The 11,768-nt window shown below is 45.8% G+C and overlaps 1 protein-coding gene across 3 annotated transcripts in view; it reads right to left on the minus strand.

Annotated features, from left to right (window-relative positions):
• LOC135760194 (scavenger receptor cysteine-rich domain-containing group B protein-like) overlaps nt 1–10,795 on the minus strand; it is a 67,223-nt gene extending 56,428 nt beyond the window's left edge. For all 3 annotated transcript variants that reach the window (XM_065274120.2, XM_073813982.1, XM_065274119.2), the window contains exon 1: nt 10,666–10,795. In XM_065274120.2, the coding sequence (XP_065130192.2) occupies nt 10,666–10,741 (76 nt within the window). In that variant the 5' untranslated portion in view covers nt 10,742–10,795. The remainder of the gene's footprint in view (nt 1–10,665) is intronic.
• Between the last annotated feature and the right edge of the window lie 973 nt (nt 10,796–11,768).

Below are 11,768 nucleotides of genomic sequence, written 5' to 3' on the forward strand. Positions count from 1 at the left end.
GGCGAGATGCGACAGGTGACGAGAGTGCAAACCGCCTTGGCGATTGATATACGCAACAGTCGCAATGTTGTCGGTGCGAATTAATACATCCTTGTCTCGAAGCTCGTTGCTGAAACGAATGAGAGCGAGATGCACAGCCAACAACTCGAGGCAATTTATATGCCAGCGTCTCTGGAATGTCGTCCAGACACCCGAAACTGCATGCCCGTCGTACGTGGCTCCCCACCCCGTGTTGGAGGCATCCGTGTACACAATGGCATGCCTGGAGACCTGTTTTAATGATACCCCTGCTCTGAGGAATGACGGGTCTAACCACGGAGTGAAATGGAGACGGCACGTCGGTGTGATCGTTACGCGGTGCGCGCCGGTGAGCCACGCTCTCCTCGGGATTCGGTCGTGAAGCCAACGCTGAAGCGGTCTCATATGGAGCAGCCCGAGCGGTGTCACGGCCGCTGCTGCCGCCATATGACCCAGGAGCTTCTGAAATTGTTTCAGAGGGACCGCGCTCTTGCCATTGAATGAATTTAGACAAGTCAGAATGGATTGCACACGCGCTTCTGTTAGACGTGCGGTTAAACTGACCGAATCCAGTTCCATACCGAGAAAAGAGATCCTCTGCGTGGGGCAAAGTTTGCTCTTTTCCCAGTTGACCTGAAGACCGAGACGGGCGAGGTGTTTTAACACACGGTCCGTGTGATCGCAAAGCATCTGACGGGACTGGGCTATTATTAACCAATCGTCGAGATACGCTAGAATTCGCACACCGTTCTCTCTCAGGGGTTTTAATGCCCCCTCGACTACTTTCGTGAATACACGGGGAGAGAGAGAAAGCCCGAACGGTAAGACTTTGTACTGATATGCCCGCCCCTCGAACGCGAAGCGGAGAAACGGCCTGTGTCGAGGAAGTATCGAGACATGAAAGTACGCGTCCTTCAGATCGATGGCTGCGAACCAATCGTTTGGACGAATGCATTGAAATATGCTCTTGTGCGTCAGCATTTTGAATGGCAATTTGTGAAGCGCTCGATTCAGTAAACGCAGGTCCAGGATCGGTCGCAACCCGCCGCTTTTCTTGGGTACAATGAAATAAGGGCTGTAATACCCAGATTTCATCTCGGCTGGAGGGATCGGTTCGATCGCATCTTTCGCCAAAAGAACAGCGATCTCAGCACGGAGAACATGCGCGTCGGCGTTTTTCACCGTAGTAAACCGAATGCCCGCAAATTTGGGAGGGCGCCGGGCGAATTGAATCGCGTAGCCGAGACGAATCGTGCGTAAAAGCCATCTTGACGGGCTGGGAAGCGCTTCCCACGCCCCCAGATACGAGCGAGGGGAATTAACGGCACGACCGGAGTACCCGCGGCGAGGGGAGCGGATGTAACGGTTGCTGCGCTCTCTGTGATAACAGCAACGGAGGTGTTGTGAGGTGTGCCACTCACCTTTTTCCCCTGATGGGGGGCAGAGCTGGGGAGATCTCGATGTAGAAGACTCACCCGTTGTGACACACCCGGTGGCGAAAGAGGAGGAGGAGGACATAGGGTTTTGTGCCCGTCCGTAGCTCTCACGCTCCTCTGAAGACCTGGAGAAGGAAGAGGAATTCGCTCTTTTTGTGGTTTTGTGGGTGCCGGCTGAAAAGCCGGCGGAACAGAAAAAAACTGAAACCAAGGATTCCCCACCCGGCCCTCCTCCGGTGGGGGGAGTGGTGCCTTCACCATCTCCCGTAGAGCGATCCCCCCCATCTCCAGGTCGCCCGTCTCAGGGTCGTTTAGCCTTACGTTTTCCACCTCTTTTGGCAGGCTGCTGAGCGGGCGGGGCGGGCTGCTGGCGGCCGGTTCCTCGCTTCCTAGAAGAAGTGCCCCGAGGAGGAACGGGGGCGGCCGCCGCAGGACGCCCTCGGCGAGAGGCAAACTGAGGTGCCGACGTCGAAGGGGCAGATGGACGTTTCCGACGCGGCAGGATCTTCGCAATGGCCTCAGTCTGTTTCTGAGCGGTGGAAACCGCCTGTGCAAAATTTTGCCGAACAGGCCGGCCTGGGACACCGGAGCATCTAGGAGCTTAATACGGTCCTGCTCCCGCATGTCGGCCAGGCACAGCCAGAGATGGCGGTCCTGGACCACCAAAGTGGACATCGCACGTCCGACCGCCCGTGCGGTGACCTTAGTGGCTCTGAGCGCCAAGTCAGTAGCCGCACGGAGCTCTTTAAATGCGGCCGAATCGTGACCACCCTCGTCCAGGTCACGCAGTGCCTTAGCCTGGTGTACCTGAAGTAATGCCATGGCATGGATGGCAGAGGCCGCTTCCCCACAAGCACGGTAGTTACATCCTGTTAGTGCAGAGGAGTGCCTACATGCCCGCGAGGGGAGGGTCGGCCGATCTCGCCAATGGGAAGAGGACCCGGCCGGACACAGTTGCATCGCGACGGGACGCTCAACCGGGGGGAGATCGGTGTACCCTCTAGCGGCCCCGCCGTCGAGGGTGGTGAGGGGTGAGGGCTGATACGGCCGCTTCCGGGAGGAAAAAGGATTTTTCCACGACCGTGTCAGTTCCTCATGAACCTCGGGGAAGAAAGGCACCGGTGGCTGGGTCTGCTCTGTTCTAGCAGACCCAAAGTACCAATCATCTAGGCGGGATGGCTCGCCCTAGGGAAGTGAAATCGCACAGGGGTGTCTTAGCCGCTTAACTGACTGCGAACGGTAGGCTTGTCTTGGACGTTGCGCGCCGCCCCCTAGATGATTTTTCCCCGCCCCCGAAACGCCTCAGGGGGGTCGTACCCCACCCCTGGCACGACGCGGAGAAGGTTTCGGGGCCCGAGACCCCACGGGGGTCCCGTGGCGAATTTCCAAAAACGGCTTGCGGAACGTCGAGTCAGGGGCAGTTCGGGCCTCGGCCATGGGGTGGCGCCACCACTCCCGGCCTCAGCTTAGTCAACGTCGTCGATTAGGTGGTGGGTGTCATCCCACCGAACGCATATCGTCCCCCTTGGTGCGCTTTTGGCAAGGGGCGGCCGCAGTGGCCTGCGGTCGCCACAGGGGGGCGCCCCGCCTCCCGGCAGCGGCCTAGGCGACCGATCAGTTTAGGTGACGGCCGGGACGTCCGCCGAGCGCCTATCGTCCCCCTTGGTGCGCTTTCGCAAGGGCCCGCCCGCAACTTATCCGACGGCTTTGCATCCCGTTCGCCACCTATCGTCGCCTTCCCTCCCGCGGAAGGCCTAAAACTCCCGCGGGTCGCTTACGGGCATCCCGCGGAAGGCCTAAACATCCCCCTGACCGACTACGACCCGGAAGCAGCTTAAACGACCCAGAGGTCATCCCCCTGTCCGCCTGGGGCCTCCCGCGGAAGGCCTATTTGTCCCCCTGACCGCCTACGCTCTCCCGCGGAAGGCCTATCCGTCCCCCTGACCGCTTAGCTCCCGTCCGCCACCCAAACGACGGCCTTTCGTCCCCCTGACCGCCAGAGACGTGTCCGGCCGTAGCTTATTTTGACCGGGTAAATAAGTTATGAACGGGATGCCGTTTTGGACTTAGAGTTTTCGACCGATCTCGTCCGGTCGCAACTTATTCCGCCTCGTCAAAATAGGCTATGGCCGGGAGGTACAACAACAACCTTTGTCCGGTCGTAACTTATTCTAAGGGTCAAAATAGGTTGCGACCGGGATGTACAACGACAGCCTAGTTTAGTCGCGTCAAATAGGTTACGGTCGGGATCCATTTTTCAATTTCTATCCCAAACGTAACTTATTTCACACGGTCGATTAGGTTGCCAGCGGTCATCCTGACCGTAACTCATTTGACTGGCAGTTTAGGCCACGACCGGGATGCCAGTCGCAACTTATTTCACGGGTCAATTTAGGCCACGACCGGGATGCCGTTTTGGACTTTGTGTTTTTTATCCGATCTCGTCCGGTCGTAAATTATTTCAAGGGTCAAAATAGGTTGCGGCCGGGATGTACAGCGACCGCCTATTCGACAACTTCGAATAAGTGACGGTCGGGATGATGTCTAACATGTATATTCCGAATGTAACTTATCTGACACGGCCGAATAGGTTGCCATCGGACATCCCGACCACAACCTATTTGACGCAAAAACTCACAAGCTATTTAAGTTACGACCGGGATTTGTATCCCAAATGCAACTTATTTGACATGGTCGATTAGGTTGTCGTTGGACATCCCGGCCGATAACCTATTTGACGCTACCAAAATAGGCTGCCGTTGTACATCCCGACTGTAACTTATTCGAAAGGGCCCAAATAGGCTGTTGCTGGACAGTGTTAATTAGAGTGTTAACTCGTCATAATTCATAATTCAAATGGCGTTTTTTCGTTACCACGCCTACAGGGGGGCGTGTCTAACGTCATAGGGTAATTTGCATATTTTAATTATGCATAATTAGGCTAAAAACGGCTTGTCCAGCAACAGCCTATTTGGGTCCTGTCAAATAAGTTACAGTCGGGATGTACAATGACAGCTTATGGAACTTAAGCTGAATAAGCTATGACTGGGATGCTGTTTTGGACTTAGAGTTTTTCACCCGATCTTGTCCGGTCGTAACTTATTTTACAGGTCAAAATAAGCTACATTCGGGATGTACAATAACAGCCTATTTCAGTCTCGTCAAATAAGTTACAGTCGGGATGATCTTTTGAAATTGTATCCCAAATGTACCCTATTCGACACGGTTGAATAGGTTGTCATTGTACATCCCGACTGTAACGTATTTGACGCGAAATCCCTAAGCAATTTAAGCTATGACTGGGATGCTGTTTTGGACTTAGAGTTTTTCACCCGATCTTGTCCGTTCGTAACTTATTCCACGGGTAAAAATAAGCTACGTGCGGGATGAAGTGAACAAAAACGGCCTAGTATTCCAACGGCCGTAGCTCCGGCACCGTTCACTCTAGCCGATCGGGACCGGAACCCACGGACGCCCCGCGGAGGGACCTTTCCGACGAGCCGTGCCTCGTGTCCGTAGCACCTTCCCCGGCCGAGATACGGCGTCCCTCCCTTGATTTTCCCACGGCCGTAGCTCCGGCCCCGTTCGACCGAGGTCTTCGGGACCGGCACCCACGGACGCCCCGCCGAGAGACCTTTCCGACGAGCCGTGCCCCGTGTCCGTAGCACCTTCCCCGGCCGAGATACGACCCCGTTAACGTTGTCCAGTAACAGCTTATTTTCCCCATGTAATAAGTTATGAACGGGATGCTGTTTTGGACACCACCGTATCCGGCCATGGTGCTCCCTGGTCGGATGGGCTGGGTGGGTCGAGCGCCCTGGATCGTGGATGTGGCATTGGTCGAACCCAGTGACAGATGTTAGAGAGGTTTCTTGGTCAGCTTGTCCAGTTGTAACTTATTTGATGGACTCAGCATAAGCTGTTGTTGGACACGGTCTATCCGACCATGGTGCTCATCGGTCGGAAGGGCTGGGTGGGTCGAGCACCCTGGATCATGGATGTGGCGTGGGTTGATCCCGGTGACAGCTTATTTTGATCGTGTAAAAAGTTACGGACGGGATGCTGTTTTGGACTTAGAGTTTTTAAGCCGATCTTGTCCGGTCGTAACTTATTCGACGCGACCAGACTAGGCTGTCGTTGGACACCACCGTATCCGGCCATGGGGCTCCCTGGTCGGAAGGGCTGGATGGGTCGAGCGCCCTGGATCATGGATGTGGCATTGGTCAAACCCAGTGACAGATGTTAGAGGTTTCTTGGTCAGCTTGTCCAGTTGTAACTTATTTGATGGACTCAGCATAAGCTGTTGTTGGACACGGTCTATCCGACCATGGTGCTCCCCGGTCAGAAGGGCTGGGTGGGTAGAGCCCCCCTGGATCATGGATGTGGCGTTGGTCGATCCCGGTGACAGCTTATTTTGATCGTGTAAAAAGTTACGAACGGGATGCTGTTTTGGACTTTCTTTTTTTTTAAGCCGATCTTGTCCGGCTGTAACTTATTCGACGCGACCAGATTAGGCTGTTGGTGGACACGATCCTGGAGCTCCCTGGTCGGAAGGGCTGGGCGGGTAGAGCTCCCCTGGATCATGGATGTGGATAAGCTGCCCGTGTCCAACTGCAACTTATTTGACGCGACCAGAATAGGCTGTCGGTGGACACGATCCTGGAGCTCCCTGGTCGGAAGGGCTGGGCGGGTAGAGCCCCCCTGGATCATGGATGTGCATAAGCTGCCCGTGTCCAACTGCAACTTATTTGACGCGACCAGAATAGGCTGTCGGTGGACACCACAGTCCCCGACCATGGGGTCCCTCGGACCCCGAGTCGGACACCCTGGGGCTCCATAGAGACCGTACCCGGCTCTCCGTTTGGGCCCTGGCATCCCACTCTTAAGCACCCCCCCTCCGGACAAAGCCCCATCCTCCCGGCCCTTATGGAAATTCCGACCGTTGGTCAACCCGAAAGATTTCCCACAGTTGGTCAACCCCCATCGACTTAGGTTTTGGAGCATAGGTTGATCCCAGTGTCAGCTTATTTCGACCATACAAATAAGTTATGAACGGGATGCTGTTTTGGACTTAGAGTTTTTAAGCCGACCTTGTCCGGCTGTAACTTATTCGACGCGACCAGACTAGGCTGTTGTCGGACACCACCGTATCCGGCCATGGGGCTCCCTGGTCGGAAGGGTCGAGCACCCTGGATCACGAAGGTGGACCTCCTGCCAGAGTCCAATCGCAACTTATTCGACATGGTCGATTAGGTTGTCATTGGACATCCCGGCTGTAACTTATTCGAAAGGGCCCCAAAAGGCTGTTGCTGGACAGTGTTAAATAGAGTGTAAACTCGTCATAATTCATAATTCAAATGGCGTTTTTTCGTTCACAAGTGTACAAGGGGGCGTGTCTGATGTCATAGGGTAATTTGCATATTTTAATTTTGCATAATTAGGCTAAAAAAGGCTTGTCCAGCAACAGCCTATTTGGGCCCTGTCAAATAAGCTATGTTTGGGATGTACAACAACAGCCTATTTGGGCCCTTTTGATTAAGTTACAGTCGGGATGTACAGCAACAGCCTATTTAGGCCCTTTAGATTAAGTGACAGTCGGGATGATTTTTTGAATTTGTATCCCAAATGCAACTTATTCGACATGGTTGATTAAGTTGCCGTTGGACATCCCGATCGTATCCTATTTGACGCGACCGAAATAGGCTGTTGTTGTACATCCCGACTGTAACTCATTTGACACCGTGGAAATAGGCTGTTGATGTACATCCCGGCTGTAACTTATTCGAAAGGGCCCAAATAGGCTGTTGCTGGACAGTGTTAAATAGAGTGTTAACTCGTCATAATTCATAATTCAAATGGCGTTTTTTCGTTCACAGAACCAGAAAATATGAACATATCACACCAGTCCTCAGGTCTCTACACTGGCTACCAGTTACATTTAGGATTGATTTTAAAGTATTATTAATGGTATATAAATCACTCAATGGACTAGGACCTCAATACATTACTGATATGCTCATTGAATATAAACCCAACAGATCACTCAGATCATTAGGATCACATCAGCTAGAAATACCAAGGGTTCACTCAAAGCAAGGAGAGTCAGCTTTTAGCTATTATGCCAGTCGCAGCTGGAACCAGCTTCCAGAGGAGATCAGATGTGCTCCAACAGTAGTCACATTTAAATCCAGACTCAAAACATATCTGTTTAGCTATGCATTTACTGAATGAGCACTATGCTGGGTCCGAACTGATTGCACTATATTTTATATGCACTATTTTAATTATTTTTATTTCTCTTGATTTTAACTGTTTTATACTTTTATTCTTGTTTTATTCTTTTTCACACATTTAAACAATTTTTATTAAAATCACATTTATTTTATTTTAATTGATATTTTAAATTCATGTATCTTTGATTTTCTGTTTTCTCATTTCTATGTAAAGCACTTTGAATTACCTCTGTGTATGAAATGTGCCATACAAACAGTGGCGTAACGTCTGGGCATGCAGGGTATGCACGTGCAAATGGGCCCAGACCAATAGGGGGCCCGGCCCTGGGCCCGCCCAAGCTAAAAATATACAAATATCTTATTAAAAGTAACAGACCTGCGCACCACAGTTAACAGTGCCAACGGGAAAGGTTGGGGGGGGTCTTTGGCTTAAGGGGGCCCGTAATTTTTTTTTTGCATATGGGCCCGGGACTGACTTGCTACGCCACTGCATACAAATAAACTTGCCTTGCCTTGCATTTGGAAAGGGGAGGAGCTAGAAAGCACTGTTCGTTTGAATGCAAAATACAATTTCACCACTAGAGGGGGGTTAATCCTACTTATTGCCCCTTAAATTTTATTATGTTTACTTAAGTAATGTTGGCATATATTTTTAAGTATACTTTATGTACACTCTTAGAACAGATGTGTAAAAACCGAACATGAGTGTTGATTCTGGGATGTGTAAATGTGTTTTCCAGAATCCACCCATCTCTGTGTTATTATTGAAACAACACATTTTGTGTTACTTTTAACACAAAATCAGCACAAAATGACACATAATGTGTTAAAATTACACATAAGGTGTTAAAAGCATAACACAAAAAGATGTGTAAAAATGAACACATCCTTTCTTAGAGTGTATTGAGTGTACTAACATCTATGTTGTAGTAGTATACTTGTAAGTGTACTACTTGAATAACATTTGGGACTAAATGGCCCACTTTTTAGTATATAAAAGTATACTTCTAAGTGTATATACTGTAAGTGTAAGAGCAGTCAACTTTACGTTCACAACTATTCCACAATTACGTTTTTCATTTGTTCTGCAAGTGAACTCATACGTATACTAGTAGGTTACTACTGTTATACTTGTAGTAAATGATTAATTTTTAAAAGTACATTGATGTTTACTCTATTTTACTAGTTTTATACTGCATTTGAAGTCACAGTCAACTAGTAGTTAGCTAGACTTGTATTTCAAGTGTATATGCAAGTGTTCTGTTAGTGTACTCTTAGTAAACTAGTAGGTTACTAATTGTGTGCTGCTTGTGTAACGAAGCGCTTTGAGACTGAGGATCCATTCGCGGGCTTTTATTAAACACACTCGTATTCCAACAGGCAAGGTCAGACAACAGCAAACTCAGCAATGTAGAGCAGACAAATCTCGTTGTCATAAAACAAGCAAAAGGGTCAGGGCAGTCAGCAAACAATCTCATGAACCAGGTTAAACAGATAAAGATCAATAAAACAGACAAATTTACACCCCAGGTCAAAAAATTGAAAACACAAAGCAAGTAATCAGTCCCTGGAGGAAACAAAAATCCAATATTGTTTAAAATATATGACAACAACAATGTTCTCCCTGGTGAAAAAATAGTATACTAAATATATTTAATTTTGATTTCAGTATAATTGTGGTCACACTAATGGCCAGTATACTTAAAGTCTTGATTAGTTTACATATAAAGAGCCCTATTTTGGAACAACTATATTTTAGTTGTAATTTAATTGTTATAAAGTACAACTTTAAGTGTATTTAGTGTACTTTTGTGTGTTAAAGTGAAAGAGCTTCAAGTGTACTTAATACAATTTAAGCAAATGACTGTGTTTGTGATAAATGCAGACTTGATAAGTGAATTTAGAGTGTGTTTTATTTGTGTTAAAAGTACATTCAAATTTATACATCTATAATATAAAATGTAACTAAACATTTGTCTCTCTCGTTATGGTAAGTCTTCGTTATTTCTCCATAAAGATAATATACATTTGTACACCACATATACTTTCAAAATTTACTTAAAATATACTGTTTCTAAAGGATACTAAATAATGTATTTTAGAAATATGCTGTCAGTGCATCATTATAATGATAACTTTAAGTAAACAGATAACGTATACCTCAAATATATTTTAAAAAAAGTTAAAATTAGTATACTTTTAGAAAATATACAAAATTATAATTATTTTGAAGTATGTTAAAAGTTTAATTGTAAGCAAATATGTTTTAAGCATACCTTCAATATATTTAAAGATGGTACATTTCTTTCTAAGTATATTTTTAATGTACTAATGCAAAATTAAATATACTTGAAATACAATAAAGTATATTTATTTTTCACCAGGGCTATTCATATGGCTTTTTGCAGTTTTCTTGATGTGATGTATAGCTTTCATTGTTGCATTCTTACTTAATAATTTTAAGTATATGTCAGTAAACAAGTATAGGCCAAATATACTTAGACATTTCTGCCAGTATATATCAAATATACTTCAGTGCAATTTTAAGTATATTTCTGAGAAGTACCTAAAATACATTTTAGAGAAGTACATAAAAAGTAAACTTAAAGTATACTTTCTTATTTTTTTAGTTTAAAAGAAGTATACTCATAGCTGACTTGAATAAACTTATTTTGCGTAAGGGATAGCATAAATTATCTAAAATATTTTTCTGACCCAAAAATGTCACAGTCTAAAAACAATTAACACTTAACTTTAAAGTTCATTTAGCTTGTTTTCAATTATACAACATAAAGCTCTAAGTTTATACTAAATATAAATAAACTACCTTTGCATTTTTAAAGGATGAAATATAGGTATGCTATGTATATACTGGATTACGACAACACTTTTTGTTGTTATATTAAGACTTGAATATCTATGCTGTTTCTACTGTATAAGATTATTTGGTTATACAGATTAATAAAGACTGAATTTACCTAAAAACAGAGTAAGAAGAGATCTTCGCATTGTTTTTCTTGTGTTGTTTCTCAGTGCTCCAAACATAATATGCATATCATGTGTATGGTATTTCTTAATCCTTTAAATAAAGCTGTCTTTCCTTTATGCATGTACAAAAACTGCAACATGATAAAAATGTAACAAACTTCTGTCACTTGCCCTGCCCACTTCCTTTACCTCGACAAATCGTGAAACTCTTACTCTACAGAAAGTATTTCATCTGTTTAAAAAGTTATCTTACATTTCAACTGTTTCTTTTCAACTTTTACTAACAGACACATATTTGTTGTTGTTGATTACATTGAGCGGATGTACTTTTTTGTGGACTCTAAGAGTCTTATATGCAGAGACATCAAAGAACAAAATTAAATAAACTTTTGAGAAGTGCTCTTTATTCAGCAAATAAACAAAGTAATGTCCTGTAGGTAACAAATAAATGCTGTATGTACATATGGAAAAGTCAACATGAAACAAACTGTTGAAGTGTAATGAAGTCACTCAGAGAAACAGAAACCATGATTTGCCTTGTAGGAATAAGTGTACCAATACTGTTTAATTTTCATGTAGACTTTTTGCAGTAAAAACAAACTAATTCTGTATGTTGTTTGCAATAATAATACAGTGATGTTTCATTTACAACATGCACAACACATTTGAAGCACAGCTCTGTTCTGAGAAAAGTTGACACTAATGAAGCACATTTGAGGAAGTGTCCTTCAAAATAAACACATTTCAGAAGAGTTCAACATTTTTGTATTAAAATATTGCTAAAAAAAGCATAGTGTTATGTTTACATTATCCCAAATGTTTTTAACAATGTTTAAATTTAGATAATTAGCCGTTTTAAAAGTGTACTGCACCTCTTCATAGGGTCGCTTGTCAATGTTATCATGTCTGAGTTATCCATGGTTTTGGTTTTGCTGTCATAGAAACCATATATGTTTGACCTTATGTGGCACTGTACAGATCGATTGGCCTATGATATCAATGTCTCGCGAGAGCAGCATTTTCACGATAGTATTAATGCTTCCCTTTCAATACGGTTCACTTCGCATTGCGTCAGTTTGCTGACGCTGTGGGG

The sequence above is a fragment of the Paramisgurnus dabryanus genome, chromosome 3 (genome assembly GCF_030506205.2).
Source record: "Paramisgurnus dabryanus chromosome 3, PD_genome_1.1, whole genome shotgun sequence".
In the NCBI taxonomy this organism is placed as follows: domain Eukaryota; kingdom Metazoa; phylum Chordata; class Actinopteri; order Cypriniformes; family Cobitidae; genus Paramisgurnus; species Paramisgurnus dabryanus.